The sequence below is a fragment of the Ambystoma mexicanum genome, chromosome 14 (genome assembly GCF_040938575.1).
Source record: "Ambystoma mexicanum isolate Mex_15411 chromosome 14, UKY_AmexF1_1, whole genome shotgun sequence".
NCBI classification, from domain to species: domain Eukaryota; kingdom Metazoa; phylum Chordata; class Amphibia; order Caudata; family Ambystomatidae; genus Ambystoma; species Ambystoma mexicanum.
In genome coordinates this window covers 597982335-598001453 of record NC_090940.1, presented here as the reverse complement: position 1 = coordinate 598001453, position 19119 = coordinate 597982335, and the positions used below count along the sequence as shown (strand labels likewise).

Sequence of the window (19119 nt, the reverse complement as noted above, 5' to 3'; positions counted from 1 at the left end):
GCCCCCCTATCTCAGGTAACAGAAGGTATTTATTCAGTGTACTTCCTTGTACCCAAAAAGGACTTAACCATGCGCCCTGTATTATCACAGGGGGATTACATGACAACACTGGACATGAAAGATGCATACTTTCATATTTTAATGTTGCCAGCGCACAGAAAATACCTCAGGTTCAAGATAGAGAACAAACACTACCAGTTCAGAGTACTACCCTTCGGGATAGCATCTGCACCAAGGGTATTCACGAAAGTACTGGCAGTGGCAGCGGCCCACCTGCGCAGGTTATCCATCCCGGTATACCCTTACCTCGACGACTGGCTCATAACAGGGGATTCTTACGAAACATGCTTCTCCAATACCCAAAAGACCGTAGACCTTTTGTCCCAACTGGGCTTCTCCATCAACGAAAAGAAGTCCAGCTTAGACCCCAGCCAAATCAAACAATTCCTAGGGGCTCTAATTCGAACAAAGGACGGCCTCGTCTTCCCCTCCAACGAGAGGGTCCAAAACATGCTGTTTCAGATCCCCCATTATGTGGCAGGTCGAGAGGTGATGGTACGCAAAGCAATGCGCTTGCTAGGGATGATGGCGTCATGTATTTATTTGGTACCTCACGCGCGCCTGCGCCCGCGCCCAATGCAAGAGTGGCTCTACAGCCAGTGGTGTCAGGCCAGCGGACAATGGGACGATCTAGTGGTGGTCTCGCAGGCCTTGGTTCTCTCGCTACGGTGGTGGACAAAAGAAAACCTGTTATTAGGGAAAACTTTTGCCACACCCGCAGTGGAAGCCACTCTAACCACAGACGCATCCCTTACAGGATGGGGGGCTCACCTATCCCATCAGACTGCTCACGGAGTGTGGACTCCGAGCTTAGCATCCAAGCATATAAACCTGCTGGAACTACTAGCGGTGTTCAAAGCACTGAAAGCCTTTCAGGAACACTTACAAGGAAAGACAGTGCTGGTCCTCACAGACAGCACCACAGCCATGTACTACCTCAACAAGCAAGGGGGCACTCACTCTCCAGGACTGTCCAAGCTGTCCCAGAATATATGGAAGTGGGCTCTCAAACACAACATGTTCCTACTATCACATGTACCAGGGGAACTCAATCTGCTAGCAGACAAACTCAGCAGAGACTTCCCCCTGCCCGAAGAGTACGAATGGCAATTTCACGCAGACATCGTCTTAGACGTCTTCACGCAATGGGGATTCCCGGAAATAGACCTGTTCGCAACCCTGGAGAACTCACAATGCCAAAGTTACGCCTCCAGGTACCCCCAGAACCAGTCCAAGGGGAACGGTCTGTCGATTCAATGGTCAGGGAAATGTGTTTACGCCTTTCCCCGACTCCCCTTCTCAACAAAGTGGTGCACAAGATGCACCAGGAGCAGGTTACCATGATACTAGTGGCCCCAATGTGGGCCCGGCAGCCATGGTTCGCTCACTTGATAGAGATGTCCCTATCTCCCCCAGTGAAACTTCCCTGCCCGTACAACGTGCTGTCACAAGACAAGGGCAGGACACTGCATCCATGCCCTCAGACCATGAACTTAGCAGCCTGGCTCCTGAGATCATAGAATTTGGACATTTACAACTCCCCCGCAGAGATGTATGGACATCCTCAGGGAAGCCAGAAAACCTAATACTCGCCACTGCTATTCTAGCAAGTGGAAAAGATTTGTCATCTGGTGTAGAGGTAAGAGCATCAACCCGGTTGACTGCTCTCCCACTAACATTGTTCTGTACTTGACCCATTTACTGGATTCAGGTCTAGTGTTCAATTCCATTAAAGTCCACCTAGCGGCACTTTCTGCATACACCACTTCCCAACTTAAAGTGTCGTGGTGGAAGATACCAGTTATCAAGGCCTTCATGGAGGGGGTAAAGAGAATACACCCTCCGATAGCTAACCCAGCTCCCAGATGGGACTTAAATGTGGTACTTTCTAGACTCATGGGCCCTCCTTTCGAACCCATGCACAAGGCAACTCTTAAAGACCTCACTCTTAAGACTGCTTTCCTAATAGCTATCACCTCCATTAGGAGAGTAAGTGAACTACAGGCTCTTTCTGTACTAGACCCCTTCGTAACAGTTCACAAGGATAAGGTGGTTCTACGCACACACCCAAGGTTTGCATCAAAATTCAACTCGAATTTTCATGTAAACCAGTCAATAGAACTACCAACGTTCTTTCAAAACCCTTCCAGCTTGGGAGAAAAAAGTCTGTATACACTAGATGTACGCAGAGCTGTCATGTTCTACATGGAAAGAACCAGACCACTGAGAAAGACTAATCAGTTCTTTGTCTCTGTGGCAGCAGGAAGAGAAGGAGATGCAGTTTCAAAGTCCACTATATCTAGATGGATTGTGCAATGCATCACTCTCTGTTACACTCTTGCTAAGAGAGAACTACCCTTCAAGCCAAGAGCACATTCCACTCGAGGCACTGGGGCTTCCATAGCGTTCATTGCAAATGTTCCCCTTGAGTCCATCTGCAAAGCGGCTACCTGGAGTTCTGTGCACACCTTTACAAAACACTACTGTCTAGATGCACATTCTAGATCTGACTCCCAGGTGGGACAGGCAGTATTAAGAGATCTTTTCTCGACTGTTCCTTCTCATAACCCACCGCCAACTCCGGGTACTGCTCGCTAGTCTATGCACAGCATGTGATTCTAAGCAGATTAACAAACATCAGAAGACAATGCATTACTTACCGTAAAAGCATTTCTGATGGTTGTATCTGCTTAGATTCACATGCGCCCACCCTTCCTCCCCGCTCGGATGGAAGGAACATAGACATCCTTTTCTATATTTCTCTCTTTTCTGTACTCACGTCTAGAAGGCTCCCTCAGGGCAGAAAAATACAAACAGAGGGACCTCGACGCGTGAGGGATTGTGGGTACAACGCACGTCACTATAGGGATAGTGTTACAGACACGCCTTGTCGACGTCCCCTTTTTCGACTACGAAAAACAAAATGCAATACTCCGCAGTGACCACTGGATGTCAGACCTATGCACAGCATGTGAATCTAAGCAGATACAACCATCAGAAATGCTTTTACGGTAAGTAATGCATTGTCATATATTACCATCAGCTGGCCAAACTGATTTAAGGCCTTTTTTATCATATATATTTTTGTCCATTCATGCAGCAAACCTTTTACATTTTATAGACACTCATCTATGGCTCGAAGTCTTTTCGCCCACTCGCATAGTCAAGTAGATTTTTATAAATGGCGAGTGGCATTTGCAAGAGATGTTTGAAACTTTGATTTAACATTTACTTTGCAGAAAAATGACAAATGAAGTTTCACTGTGCATGGCTGGCCTCTGGGTGGCAGCAGTGTGCCAAACAAAGTGGGTTTGTAAGGACATGCACCATTTTAAGAAAATCTAATTTTAAATTTGTCTTGCCATGGGTCGAGTGCATTTTATCTTGGGTTGAATAGGTACACTGTTACCCAACCTGCAGATCTAGTTGAAGATTAAAGAATTTACAAGGTCCGTCTCCTCTTACTAATGTCTTATTTCAGCTGTATGTAAAGCTGCTGTATTGGTTGCTCATTTCATGTCTTGGGTACAAATAACTTCCGTTGACATTAACAGTAATAGTACAAAATTGCTAATCAAATCAGCCTGTTTGCTAATCAAAAAGAATTTAATTAGCAAACTCTGCTAATCGATATTTGAAATCTAATTTATGTCTTGCACTGTTCGGAAAAACCCATCTTTCCCGATAGTCAAACCCGAAGAAACACCTGGGGAGGAAATTGGTAGGATAAAGTTGGGCCCTACTTTACTGACATGTTTCTCCTGTGGGGAAAGGGGACAATTTGCTCGACTCCATCCTAAGAAACGGGTAGATGAAACTATAAAAATAGGATGGTTGGGAGCCGAAGAGTGCTAAAGAAAAAAGGGGGAGCCGGATGACAATCCGAAAGACCCAGACATATGCTATTGCCACCCTCAGCCCTTCCAGGGTTGAGAGGGTAAGGGTTAATATCCCAGTCAAAACCCTAGTTGACTCTGGGAGCAAACAAACTGCCATCTGCTCCGACCTCATCTATCCAGATGATTTTAAAAACGGGCTTGGGGCGGCAGTAAAAAATCACTCTCGTCCATGGGACATCAAAACATACTGTAAAATCCCTCTCACCCTAGAGGTTAGCGGTGGCCCCACAAGAATAGAAATGGCATAGTACCCAGTCTACCGGATGAAGTGATTATACAGATTGATTTTCTGACCACCTCTGATCTCTTGCACCCTTCTCCCGATGAGCAATCGTCCAAATACTCGCCCTCATCCTCCTGGGAAATCCTTTCAAGAAAAGAACCATACGTTATGGACCTGGGAACCCAACCAACGAAGAGCCATAGGCCACGAAGAAAACCTTGATGTGAACTCGGAGGAAAAGAAAAGGCAATGTGAACTTTCTAAGTCACTTCCCACTCAAGGGGAGCCCCACATTTAAAGGGAGTGGTATGTGACTGGTCCATTCGTCCCTTCCCCCAAGAGGGAAATCACCCTGAGGCTAGGGATGTGCACCCCCTCCTCTAGACCCTCCCAAGGTGTCTGGGCTAGTGGGAACTCACTGGGGATGACTCTCAGTCTGGTTATGGCCTCCAAGACGGGACTATATTGTCTGCCTACATGGGACTTGTACAACCTACTTTTATTCCTGTTTTGAATGCTCCACCCCATCTCAACCCTTCCTTCCTGTTGGCGTATAGTAAAGCTGGATTTCATCTGAGCGCCAAAGACACAGGAGGACACATCTCCATTGTTTGTGATGCCATACTTTGGCAGGAAAGGAACTGTGAATGGGGAGAAGGAAATTCCTACACAGGGGGTGTGTGAACCCTATGCAGAGGCAAGCCCTCTGGAGAAGATGTCCTAAAAGGGCGGAGCCATACTGGGCCGTGGAACCCACTAGAGCATGGCGAGCAACACCATTGATAGCCAGACAGCTGGGGTTTTCTACAACCGTGAAGTCGGGGTTGGGGAAGGCGGCAGAAACGGAGAGCTAGCAGTTTCTTCTCGTGGCGTGACCAGACAGTCCATGATGGGCTCAGAGCCCAGTAACCAATGCTGATACCTGCTTGAAGGGGAGAACCCAAATCCCTGAGTTCTATGCCCCAAGGGCCTTATTTGCAGCGACCAGCAGCAACTAGGAGACGAATGCTCCCACAGAAAGATTACCGTTAACATATTTGAATGCTACAAATCCAGGCTGGGAGAGCGGGCAAGCACACCATGCTCCTCAGAACGAAAGCGGTACGAATACTTCATATCTAAGCTGGGAGAGCCGACAAGGTTACAGAAACCTGAGAAACCTCTTCGAGCAAGCACCCAGTGTGCCTCGGAACTCAAGTGGTTATATTACTTAAAATCTAGGCTGGGAGAGCCAGGAAGGTTACGGGAGCCTGAGCAACCCAAGCGGACACACGCCCTATGTGAACCAGAGGGAAAGCTATATGAACATTGCGAGTCAAGGTTGTGTGAAAAACCAGAGGGTGTTTCACAACCTAGTTCCGTTCCCGGGGATCCCGTACTCTGGAGGCCAGGGAAAGTCCATCGCTTTTGGATCCTGACCCTGGGGGTGGATAAGAGAGCGAGTTTCACATGGGTAGGTGGTAGTCAGGCAGTGAGGGAGAAGCACCCGATGGTGAGACATGGTATCCCCCTTTTTCCCACAACCGATATAACCCTATCCCTGCTTATTTTATGGGAAACTACAGGTCCCATAATTCCTCCTAACTTTACATTGACAACACTACTAAGCCGAAGAAGATGATGAATGAGGCCCGAAAGATTGCCTCTACTGACTTGCAATGGCTCTGTCCGTGTAATGTAGCCAGGCAGAGTCAGGCACGTAATCCTAACTATACACACCTGCCACTTGTTAACACTCCCTGTCAGGATAAAAGGTGGCACGCATAGGCCCACTCTGAGCGAGGCTGCGTACGAAAAGGAACAAATCTTTCGGGGCTGATGCGAACCAAGCTGTGGAAGTTGGAAGGCCAAGGAGCTGAACAGTAGTTACGAAGGATGAGAGCGCACACCAATGCGAGAATTCCACACTTTCGGGAATCCGTAAGTGTTCCAAGACAGAAAGCGAGTGAGCGTAAGAGAGATACCTGCAAGGTGCCTGAAAGCAGCCCGCCACCCTCCTGGGTGGACGGTGGAGTTGGGGAGGAGCAGAGGAGGCTTTGGTAACGGCCTTTGCTGCTGCATGAAGAGCGTTGATGAAAGAAGACCAATTAGCACATCCAGTCAGTTATCAAAGGCAACAAAAGCCTGGTTTGTGTTAGAGCAAATGTAGTAACTGTAACCCAAAAGTTGAAGTCTGCACATGTGTAAAACGTAACAGAGAGGTCGTGTGAGGTGAAATCGCACATTTGAAGGTCGCTGTGAAAGTGTTCTGAGTTGAAGTGTATTACAACGGGAACCAAAGGCAAGAAAGTAACCGCGATCCCGAAAGAAAGTTTAGTAAGTGAAAAGCAAAGTATGTGAACTCTGAATATGCCAAGAGGTCAAAGTATATGAACTATGAAAGAGGCCAAGAGCAAACCAAAGGGAAAAAGAAAGTACCAAGAGGCATTGGTGTGGCAAGATGAGAAATTGTGGATTGTAGGATTGTTTAACGAGAGGTCGAAGTGGTCATGCAGAGGTCTACACAAAATCATTGTAGTTTCGAAAGTCTTCAACAGTGAAAAGACACCCAAGACAAATCTTGGGAAGGGAGCCCCCACGAAGAGACCGACTGGCTCGAGCCCGGCACAGGGAAGCCTATGTTGAATTGTTGGAAAGTAAAGGTCAGACGTAGAACTGTGTATTTATGACAAGGCAGACGAACCCCAAGGGAGTGCTTGAACTACCAAAAGCGTGTAGCCCAAGCCTGAACTGTTGTATTGTACCAGCAAGCCAAAGTGTGCAAGACTTGTAGAGCTGTGCCATCCACCTATCCATTTTAAGAAGCTCTCTAGACCCTGTAGTGCAGAACGTGGGGAAGGGATTCTGACATTTCGTTTGAGACCATTTTTTTCCTTTTTGTTTTCCCATAACACATTTGTCATTTTGCGAAGAGGGCAAGGTTTTTTTTTTTTTAGTATATATCTTTTTATTTTGACTGGACTGACTTGGACTTGTTTTGTTATTTGTTTAATGGTCGAGACTACTCCCATTCTAGAGTTGGGGCCAGTTAGGAATTCTACCAACCCAACCAAAATACCAAATAAAGGTTTTTGAAACTTATATCTATTAGGTCTGTCCACTACTTGATCCCATGCCTGCCTTATAGTTAGAAAAGCCAAAAGGGTTGAGAGCTTGAGAAATCTCGAGTGGACAGGCGTCTTGTGTGAATTGAGAGAACAGAAGTATATTCGAATGCTGTACTCTTTGGGTAGTCCACAAGGCATAAACGCAGTTATAAAGAAGACTGTGGTAAGAAGCACCTGGTAGAGGTCTTGTGAAAAACCTTTCCTTTCGCGAGCAAGTGTGAACCTCAAGTAGGAACTTTGTTTTGGACTAATAAAAGTCTGAGACAGATATGCGCTTGGTTTTTGTTTGATAACGAACTTTCAACAAAGCATCCAAATGATTGGGCCAGGCAGAAGCAGAAGAAAAGGGTAATTTCTCTGGCCTCTTTAAGTGGTAGGGCCGGAGTCATTGGCTAGGATTTTGGACCATAGACTGTTTTCTTTGACGAGCACCATTCACTTTAGTTTTAGGTAGGAAACTTCCCTCAAAGAAATATGTTTGGAGTTTTTTTTACTTTTAAATAAAGATCTAGATAAAATGCCACGTCAGTGGTACCATCCTTCTGGTTCACCAGTGGTTTCCCGAATTCTTCCCCCAAGGGTGATTTTGGATATCAGCCTTAACGAATATAAGTGAATATTAAGCTTAGTAGATGGCAGCATCTTTCTACACAATAAGTCTAGCAACGAGACCGAAGATCAGGAATTAGCCTGTGTTGTGGAGGTGTGCAGCAAGGGCATAAACATTGAGCTGAGTAGAGAAGATGGAGTAGTACCAGACCAGAATTAAGGGATGATGAGCAGCATAAACATAAAAAAAATTGAGAGATAGGAAGTGTATGATGTAGTAGAACTCTGAACCTTTGAGTCCTTGACTTTCATGTAAGCGACTGTATTTCTGACTAGCGAGAATCAAGCTTCATGAATAAAATATCCGAAATGTGTGTAAAACAAGTCCTAAAAATAGCCTCTGCTTTATCTAGGTCAGTTGGATTCTTGCGGCGCCAGAACGAGTTTCACTGACTAGATATTCTCTACTGTCTTTCTGAAGTGTCTGTTTATTTATAAAATATTGACAGATTGTATGTAATCCGTATTGCAGCAAGTGTAAAACAAAAGCTGTCTGGAAACTTTGCAAGGGATTAGTTTCAAGTCCTGGCGTTGTGCTCTTTTGTATTCATTGCCAGCCTCACAATGTATTCCGATTGCTTTCAGAGCCGAATTTGCTGAGTGGCACAGCGCACAGTGTGAACAAGCGAGGTGTGAAGAGGCGGGACCTGGACATTGAGGAGTTGCGGGAGATCCTGTCTGCAGTTCTACCGCTTGTTCGCATAGACCACATTCTACCCGTCAACAGTGAAGTTCTGAGTGATACTGTAAGTTTAGCCTCCCTTTTCAAGCACAACATTGCACTAGTTGCAGACCATTTTCCAGAGCATTTAGTGTTGGGCTTTACCTAAAATAGTCAGCTACCCATATAACCACTATTAAAATGTGTATTCATTGCCATCAGATTTGTCACTTTAGATCTTTATTTATTTGAACATTTAGCAAACGTGCCAAACCCTTGGGCATCAGGGTGCTTAATACATTTTTAGAGTTGTGAACAGGAAACTTTCAACCCGTTCCCCTCCAAAGATGCTCTTAAAAACACTTTAAATGTCCTTTTAACAGCATAAATGCTACACAATTTGCATGTTCTACAATTTGTCTCTGCAAAGCCCTTCTGTCTAAGACCTGGCCAATTGATGTTGGTAGGGAATGAGCGATGTGCTCTTTATCTGCAAGTTTCTATCACGTGTGAATTTATCCTGAGGTCCCTCTCCTCCCCCAACCCTGATGCTGCGTAACCTAGTGAGTTGCCTGATGCTGCGTTTTTAGGGCATTATTCTTTTCAGCATGCCAGCGACTTGGTCCATAAATTGTATTGTCTGGATTAAGCCCCCAGATGCATGATGTCTTTCAGTCTGTAATAGTGCAGTACAAAAAAGACTTGTCTGCTTCCAGCTGGCGTAAGGGCAGAATTCCATGCCTTCAGACATGTCAAAATAAATGAGCTCACACCCAGGTGGCACGTTGCACTGTTAACGTATTAGTGCGATTGGTTCCATGCCAGTTGCCTTGTAAGCTTCACTGTATAAAAGGCTTTATTGGGGTGGGGGGAGAGAATTGAAGACTAAGCCATGGATTCTCTGATGGCTCCTCTGCAGAGTTGATCTAGACTTCGGCTGAGCAGAGCTCCTAATGTTTCTCTACAGCAGGAATCCACAACCTGCGGCTCTCCTTATATTTTGGACTATGACTCCCATGATACCTCACCATTGACCATGCTGAGATGGGCTTGTTAGGGACAGTTTTTCTCAAGTCCAACTAAGGGCTTCATAAAACCATACCTGAGACAGTACAAATGTCCACTCTTGGTATAAGGCTGTACCACCTGAGAACATTTGGTAGTGTAGACTGAGCAGCCAGGCGTATCATAGGAGGGAGAGAGGGAAATTGTAGCATACATTTGTACATATGCTCCTTACATACCATTGGTATGACCTCAAAGCGCTTGTGGGTTGAACGCCCTTTGGGACCGTGGTCCAGAGTCTTTAGTGCTTGGGTGCACTCTGTATGTGTGCAGCCAGTGCAGTTGCCGCATTATGGCTGCATTCTAACACTAGGTGTGGTGCAGTGGTTGAGAGAGATCAGTGGAATGTGAGCAGCCAGGTAGTTGGACTCAGAGTCTGCATTCTGGCAGCCATGCGCCTGTGTAAGAGATTTGTGTGCAGCTAGGCCGATTATTTTCTTGGGGTATAGCTGCGTTCTATCAGGCTGCTGAGGTGTTCATGGAGTAGTGCAGGTATGTGTGCAGCTAGGCCGAAATTGATCGAGGGTATAGCTGCACTCGTTTGTTTGGTGTAAAGTAGAGAGTGAGCATATTGAGTGACTGTGCTTACTGGTAGGATGCCTCTGATTCCGATAACTTTTGGTGCCCATTGTGTATGCAGTGTCTGTCCTGGGCGTTCGTTGTAGAGGATCTCGGATTCAGATTCTCCGGATGGTGCGGGTAGATTCTCCGGATGGTGCGGGTATATTATCTTCGCTCAGTTGGTGGGCCTTTGAATCTGAGGCTCTGTTTTAGGAGTCTTGGGGCCCATTTTCCTGGTTCATGGTTTATGGGTGGCGGCTGGGTAACTCGTTGGCATGATGGTGGTTATAGTTTAGTTTCTTTGTACCGCGTGCTGAACCCTGAGGTACCTGGGCGCCTAGATGTGAAATATATTGCAACAACGTCTCATCGAGGCAGGGGTTCGAGAGAACAGATTTCACGTAGGGCCTACAGCATAGTCTGTATTCAGCCTCCGGTGAGGTCATTCATAGCCTTATTGCTTGCCTGACTTGAGGATATACCGCCTTGTATACCAGGTGTGGGTGACATAAGGCCAGTTCAAGATGTTTGAAGCATAGTGCTTTCAGGCTCTGCAGTATTGACTCTGTGGAGCATGAGATGGGTGTTGACAGAAACTGGGCAGATCGTGGTTGGAAGGGCAGGGGGCCTGCGACTATGGTTTTGTGAATGAATATCAAGATGGGTAAATTTGATAAGGGCAGGCCGAGTTGCATTTGCTGTTACTAGGGCCGGTTGCATTTAGGAGTGTGGCTGTGCAGAGTCTGCGGATTTGGCAATATGACAGTGGTTTGCATCTCCTGGGGGCAGGGGGATAATGCTGTGCTTCCTTATGGGAAAATAGTTATTAGGCTTAGTTATGGGTGTTGCTGAGTTATGGTCTCCAGGATGATATACAGACCGACATCTTCTGGTCTTGGAGCGTGGGGTATGTCAGGTCTGGTGGAAAATGACCATGCCAGGTCGAAGCATGCGATCAATATTGGCCTTTGTAGTCAGGCAGAGTAGAGAGTCAGCAGCTGCATGTCCTAGAGCCTGTTGGTCGCTAAAGCTGGCTTTTGAACCCTGACTATTCCTATTTCCGTGATGGTGTCATTATTGGCTGGCTTCTATGGCCAGCAGTTGTTATTTTTGAGGTACTGTCGTATAAGCTGATGGAGTGCTTTGGCAGTCCTTTTCAATGTTTAGGGGAAAAGCCAGGTTTTCAATGCTTTACGGAAGGCCATGTAGTCCTGGTTGTGTTGAATGTGGGGAGGCAGTAAGTTCCACAGTGTTGGTGCCAAGGTAGAGAAGGCTGACCCTCCAATCCTGGCTGAATTGGAGGCGGGCTGTGCTAGATCTTAAAGGGCAAAATCTTTTCTTGTAGGTATGTCGGCTGTTCTTATGTACTGCTCCGTGGGTGATATATAGGATTTAGAAAGTGGCCCTTGGTCAATAGGGAGCCAGTGAATGAAGTCTAGCGGCAGCGTTTTGCGCTCTTTGGTGTTTAAGTTGGTAGGTCAGTGCACCCAGCTAAATGGAGTTTTCTTTGTCTAGTCTGAACATGACAAAGAACATAATAGCAGCCAGTCTGTTGGGGTAGGTGAGGTAAGGGAAGATGCGTCTCGGGAGTCTGAGGTGGTAGTGACAGGATTTGGATAAATTATTGTTCTGGTGGGACAGAGTTATGCCTGAGTCCATTTTGCAGCCACGGTTTTTGACTATGTTGGAGGTAGGCGGGGGAATCCTGAGGGAGGGGGGGCCATGGCAGTGGTTGCTGGAGTAGAGATACGTTGCTGTACACCATGATTTCAGTTTTTCCAGGGTTCAGAAGGAGGTGGTTTCTTGTCATCCATAGGTCTAGATCTGAGGCAAGCTGCTAGGTTGGGACGTGGATAGATGCTCGTTTTGGGAATTTGCAGATTAATTTGGGTATCGTCAGTGTAGTTATAGCAGGTGTGGTTGTGTGCGCGGATGATCCCTGGGGGGGGGGGGGTGGGGGGCGGGGTGGTCAAGTAGAGGTTGAAAAGGAGAGCTGAGAGGCAGGCTCCTTGGGGTACACCAGTGTTCACCAGGCAAGCGGTTGAGAGAAAAGGGGGAGGAAGGTGATTTGTTTCCTGTTGCGGGTAGAGGTCATCCAGTTGAGTGCCATGCCAAGCCTCAGATTCCTAGGGAGTGGAGTCGTTCAAGGAGGATTGAGTGGTTAATGGTGTCCAAGGCTGCTGAGATCCAGGAGGACCAGTGCTGTGCATCCCTCACAATCTACCGAGACTTTGAGGTCATCCCAAATCGAGATCAGAGAGATTTCTGTTCCAGGGCGCGGTCGGAACCCTGATTGAGCGGGTCGAGTAGGTTGTTGGATTCTGCAAAATGGTTGAGCTAAGAGTATGCAGAACGGTCGATAGTTTTGTCAGGAATGGGGTGTTGGAGATGGGCCTGTAATTCATTGGCTGGAGGGGATCAAGAGACGCTTTGTTCAGAAGTGGTGTGACATGCGTTATTTTGACTATTCTGGGAAGATGCAAGCGGTGATGGAGTCGTTGAATATGGACCTTGCTTGTTCTCCTGCACAAGTGAAAGAGAACATTTCTTTGAGGAGGGAGGATGGACCCGGGTCAAGCAGGACCTGGAGAGTAGTTTGAGGAACTCATTTCTCAAGATGGCATGAAAGGAGTTGAAAGATGGCATTAAGGGGGTCGGAACTGTGGAATTTCGAGGAGTTGGGTATGGCTTGAGGATGGAAAGTTTGGCATTAAGGCTGGCCATCCTGTCCATTGCTGTGATGTGGAAGTGTTGCCAGAGGGAGTTGCAGGCTTTATGCATGGACGTGGTCGGGGGAATGGTGCATGCAGACTTCACGAATTCAGAGATTATCTATTGGAGCACTTGGCTACTGCTGCTGCGGCAGTTCAGGATTCTTTTATTTAAGTAGGCTTTTTTTTGGCCTTTCGGATCTCAGATTTGTTACGGTGATGGAGGGTGAACACAGACTTCTCCAGCATGGGGTCTGGCATGGATTCACATGCTCATGAATATTCCCCGTCGTCAGGCTGGGAATCCTCGGTAAAGAAAAAATCAGTTTTGTTTTGTTTCTGAACTGTCTTTCTACTAATAACCAATCACTGGTCTCTGGGTCATACTGCCCCCAGCCAATGACTGCCCTCTACCTAAGCCCCTCCTCTGGCAGCCATCTTCTGATTTTTACTGCACGTTCAAGTGTTGGGAGTCCTTGTGCTATAGCTCTCGAGCTTTTGCTGCGTTTTTGCGCTTTTTCAAGGAGATTTTCTCATTTTTCGGTTAAATCGAGCCTCAAGCTCCACCCTTCTTTCGATCAATGGGGACCCGTTTCGGAATTTCCAACGCTCCTCAGGGGTAAAGTTTTCGTCGAGTGACGCTTCTTGGAGGATTCCAGAAGATCGGAGGCCTACCATAGACGCGGCCCAGGAACAGGGTAGCTCGACGGCCGGATCCAAGCTGTTCAGGAACTGCCCTGGATGCGGTTTACAGAATGTTTTCAAGGAGGACGAGCATTCGAGATGTCTCTACTGCCTTCATGAGGACAAGACACACGTGGAGAAGGACTATGCATTCTGCAAGAACCTATCGGAACTGACCATGAGGGATCGTCGTTCCCGCCTCGCCAGCTGGCTGGAGAAGGGCCCAGCAGGTGAGAAGAAGAAAAGGTCCGAGCGCTCTTCTTAGTCCTGTGAGGGCGCCCCGGCAACGGGGACCCAACAGAAGGCTAAGCACAGTGAGTCCGCGGGCACCGGGAGCGCCGAACGGTCGGGCTCTTGGGCTGCCAGGCAAGGGCGCACATTCCCCGGCACCATCAACCACGAGCCAACGCTCTGATTCGGGGAAGAGGAAATCCGAGAACCTGGGTAAGCTTCTGGAGAGGCCCCGGTCGATCTCGAAGGATTCATCCGAGGGGGAGTGAGGCGGTGACCCTCCCCCCAAGGTGAAGGCTTCAAGCGTGCCCAAGGTGGTGAAGGCCTTGATTCACCCGGCTAAGGCCTCTATCGAGGGAGTTGCGGCAACCCTGGCGAAGCCTGTGGAGGCTACACCAGTGGAGGCGACCTCGGGGCCCAGAGTTTGACTGCCACCGTGGAGGGAATCCTCTTTCCAGCCCATCGACAAGACCCCTCCTCCCCCATGAAGACCCCGGTAGAAAAAGAGGGGGGCCGATGGCCATTACGGACACGGATTCAGCCTCTGAGGAGGAGCTGGTGGAGGCCGTGAAGAGCCTCAACGAGAGATTCGAGAAGGTACGATCCCACAGGAGAGATCCCGAAGAGGTGGTCGAAGATGGCGTTGGTGGTGCCGACGAGGCCCCTGTGGAGGAGCGTCCAGTCCTCCCGTCGCAGCCATTGCCCGAACCTCAGGACAACTCGGTGGCCATTTTGATGGCGATCCAAACCTTATGCACGGAGATGACAAGATTACCACGAACTCCGGCGGACGATCCAGAACCGGTTCCGTCGGGAAGCCCGCCGAACAAGTGGAGGAGAGTTCATACACCCACCCCCCCGCCCTTCATGCCCTTGCGGCCCGTAGAGCCTTCATCCCCCCCTCTCCGGATCCCAGGGACGACACAACGACGGTGGACGGGTGACAACGGTGATGGGATGGACCTTCCATCACCACCCCCTCGGCCTTCCCCGCCCGATGAAATTGGCTCCTTTCACGCCATGATCGCCAGGGTGCCCAAGCTCTTCCAGCTCTGCCCCGAGGAACAGAAGGAAGTAAGGTTTCCTCTATCAACGGCAAGAGGCCAAGAGAAAGACGGTCCTCGCGATACCGTTACTCGACGATATCCGGGACGAGGGACTTGCGGTCCTGAAGAACCCGTCCACGACGCCTGCCAAGAGACCGGTACGAGAAGTAGTACCGGGTCCCCGATGCCGCCCCCTTGTGCCTCAGGGCTCAGCCGACTCCGGATTCGGTCGTCTCAGCGGCGGCCAAGAAGGCGGCGGGGGCGACAGCTTCGACCTCCACTTCCCCACCTGACGGCGAGGGAAAGAAATTGGACGCCATGGGGCGATGGGTCATCTCGTCGGCGGCGAGGACAATTAAAGCGGCCAACGCCTTAGCGATTGTGGGCCGTTACGACAGGGAGCTATGGTACAAGATAGCTCCCCTACTGGACTTCCTACCAGAGAAGAGGGCGGAGGCCCTAGAGATTCTGCAGGAAGGTGAGGTGGCGTCGGACCACGCCATAACAGTGGCAACGGACATTGCCGACACCGGGTTTCGCCAATTAGGCAACGGTGTTTGCCTTCGACTACGAGGCTGGCTCAAAGCGACAGACTTCCATCGGGACGTGCAGACCAGGGTGTTGGACATGCCGTTCGACGGCAACAACCTGTTTGGGAAAACGATGGATGAGTCGCTGCAGGCCATCAAGGCCGACACAGACGGCCCGAGCCCTGGGAGTCCTTCAGCAACAACGGCCCTTAGGGAGCGCCAGAGGCAGACAGGGGTCCTCCAAGGGATCAGGCGGTGGTTCCTCTACGTACCGCCAGGCGGCCCGCTCCTCATCCCAGGAGGCCTACAGAGGTTGTGGCAAACAAGGATGGTCTCGTCTTCGCCAAGGAGGCCAAGGCGCCAAGGCCGCCTTCAAGCAATATTGAACCGGCCGTAGCGTCGGGCCCCCACCGAAGCACCCCGGTGGGAGGCCGGCTGGCGAAGTTCGTCAGCGTGTGGGAGTCCCTCTCCACCGACCGTTGGGTTCTGGATGCCCTGGCCCCTGGGCACACTCTCGAATTCCAAAAGAAGTGTCCCCGCATTCCTCGCATGGCCAGGAAGGAAAATCACGTCCTTCAACTGCTGTTGGAGGTAAAGGCGATGCTCAAGAAAGGTGCCATCGAGCTCGTCCCCAAGAGGCTCTGGGGCTATGGAGTATACTCAAGATACTTCCTCGTCAGAAAGAAGAAAGGCGGTTGGCTCCCCATCCTGGACCTACGACGGTTGAAAAAATACATCAAGGCACAGAAGTTCAGGATGGTCACTCTCCAGCACATGCTGGGATATCTGGAGGAGGGAGACTTCCTATCGTCGTTGGACTTGGAGGATGCTTACTTCCACATCCCCATCCTAAAAGGGCACCGAATGTTCCTCAGATTCGTAGTTCAAGGACGCCACTACCAATTCAAAGCTCTGCCATTCGGATTGAAGTCGGCACCCAGGGTGTTCACCAAGTGCCCAGCACCAGTGGCGGTGCGGCTGGGCCTGCAGGGGATCCACGTCTACCCCTACCTGGACAACTGGCTCAGCCGTGCAAGGACAAGAGAACTCGCCATCGAGCACACAGCGAAGACCGTCCGCTTACTCACGAAGCTGGGTTTCTCCATCAACCCGATATCCCATCTGGTTCTGTTGCAGGTGGCACTGTTTCTGGGAGCGAAGCTCGATACAGTGGAACGATTGGCGTCTCCGTCGGAGGAAAGGACGAAGGCCACCTTAGGCAAAGTGCGGCGCCTGCTAGCCACGGACATGGCCAGGGTGAGATCCATCAAGTCCCTCCTCGGAATGATGTCCTCATGCATCTACCTAGTGCGCCTGTGCAGGCTACGGATGCGTCCTCTACAGGATTTCCTCGACGCCCGCTGGATGCAAGCGGCGGGCAGCTTTGAAGACAAGATCCCGCTCAACAAGGTTTTCCGCCGGGCGATTCAGTGGTGGGGCACCCGTGCACACCTCACGGCACGCATCCCTGGAGGGATGGGGAGCGCACACCGGAGATCTCCACGCAAGAGGTCTTTGACTCCTAGAAGAGAGGTCTCTCCACATCAACATCTTGGAGCTCCGCGCCGTGTTCTGGGCGCTCAAGTCGTTCCTCCCGTCCCTCAAGTGCAAGGTCGTGAGGATCTTCACCGACAACACCACCACGATGTTCTACATCCGGAAGCAGGATGGCACCAGATCCCCAGCCCTATCCAAGGAGGCCCAGGATCTGTGACACTGGGCCGTCACCCAGTGGATGTTTCTGGTTCCCTTCCATCTGGCAGGAATAAAAAACACCATCGCCGACTCACTCAGCAGGGAGCTGCGCTCGTGCCACGAGTGGGAACTACGCCAGGATCAAGTGAATCAGCTCTTCCAACGATGGGGCAAACCCCAGATCGACCTGTTTGCGGCGGCGACGAACTCCAAGTGCCCGAGGTTCGCCAGCAGGTTTCCCCAGCCGAGGAGCATGGGCGACGCTTTCTCGTTCCCCTGAGACGGCCTTTTCCTGTATGCGTTTCCTCCGTTGCCGCTTCGGCTCATCAGCCAGCTCAAGAGGTCCCAGTGCAGGATGATCCTCATCGCACCGGCGTGGCCGAGACAGATCTGGTTCCCGGACCTTCTGGACCTCTCGGCGTCCCCACCAGTCAAGCTGTCGACGGACGCAGATCTTCTCTCCAGAGAGGGAGGCGCCATTCTTCATCATGACCCAGAGTTGCTGTACTTGGTAGGCCTGGCTCCTGCAGCACTAGAGTTTGAATGGTACGATATCCCGGCTGACTGAAGAGAGGTTCTTGCAAAGGCCAGGGCGTACTCAACTCTCAAGTGCTACGGACATAAGTGGAGGAGGTTCTCTGTCTGGTGCCGTGCACAGAACATCAACCCTCTACAGATTACGGCACCTCAAGTGCTACCATACCTACTGTCGCTGGCCAAAGCTGGACTAGCTCACGCTTCCATCAAGATATATCTGGCAGCAATCTCCCGATACACCAGAACTACAGGACGGCCGTCCTTGTGGTCTCATCCACTGGTGAAAGAATTTATGAAGGGACTGTTCGGATCGTTCCCGCCGGTGAAGGCTCCAGCCCCGGCGTGGGAGATCAACGTGGAGCTGACCAGGCTCATGGGGCCGCCATTCGAGCCCTTACATTCGGCTCCGTTGAAATTCCTGTCGTGGAAGACGTTCCTTGTGGCCATCACCTCTGCACGACGCGTGGGAGAGATTCAGGCCCTATCCTGCAAGCCTCTATATTTGACTTTTCACGATACGGGGGTGGTGCTGAGGACGTACCCCTCTTTCACAGTTAGCTGTGCATGGCTGGGTTTTGGAGAGTGAGATGTGGTTTGTGGAGGATCGCTACTCGGCCATCTCTGGAGCGTCTGTTGTGGGAGATGAGCGAGTCGTCTGGAGGGAAGGTCTTGTGCATGACTGGTTCGAAATCTTCAGAGAACCATGTTTCAGTGATAAAGATAAGATCAGGATTGTGAGTGGATGGAGATCAAAGATGCCGTCTGTTTTTGGCCACAGTGCGGGCATTGAAAAGGAGGCATGTTATCTGATGGGATGAGGTGGTTCTCCTGATGCTCGTGGGCGGATGGGCTCGGCAGGGTGTCCAGTCATAATTTCGAAAACATAATTTCAAAAGTAAAAAAAGTCGAATCAAAAATGTCAAACAAAAATGTCGAATTGTTTTTTTTTCGATATTTCTTTTTTGGCTCTAGTTTCTGTGAAAAAAATAGGGAAAATAAAAAAAAGGGGGGGGGTTTGGGGGAGGAACCCCCCCATTTCGAAAAAAAAACGTCGTTAAAAAAAAATTCGACATTTTTTTTCCGACTTTTTGACTTTCGAATATTTTGTATTCGAAATTATGTGTATGAACCGCTCGGCAGGACTGAGTGGTCAGCGGTGAGGTGGTGACCGAGACCGACTGAGGGTCGGTGGAGCTGGTCAGGGATATTCTTTGTGCGTGTTGTGGAAGCGGAGCGGGAAAAGTGAGCGGGCCGTGGCAGGCTTGTGGGGGTTTGAGGGTAGGAGGGCAAGTGGTGAGTGCTGTTTGTATGGTGAGCCTGGACCGGCAATTTCAGTGAGTTTGGTGCACGGAGGGAGTCGTGGGTTCAGGTATATTGGGTGAGAGGTCGTGTTCGAAGAGGGAGAGTTGGGAGTTGGCTAGTGGGGATGCCATTACAGCAGTGCTGGGGATGGCGGGGTGGTCTGACAGATTCAGGCTTGGTGAGGCATGAAGAGTCGAG

At 49.8% G+C, this 19119-nt stretch overlaps 1 protein-coding gene across 1 annotated transcript in view; it reads left to right on the top strand.

Moving 5' to 3' along the window:
- The window catches only part of BTBD7 (BTB domain containing 7), a 288393-nt gene that overhangs the window by 171654 nt on the left and 97620 nt on the right, over positions 1-19119 (top strand). Inside the window, exon 6 of the mRNA XM_069637965.1 lies at positions 8484-8644. Coding sequence (XP_069494066.1) covers positions 8484-8644 — 161 coding nt within the window. The remainder of the gene's footprint in view (positions 1-8483; positions 8645-19119) is intronic.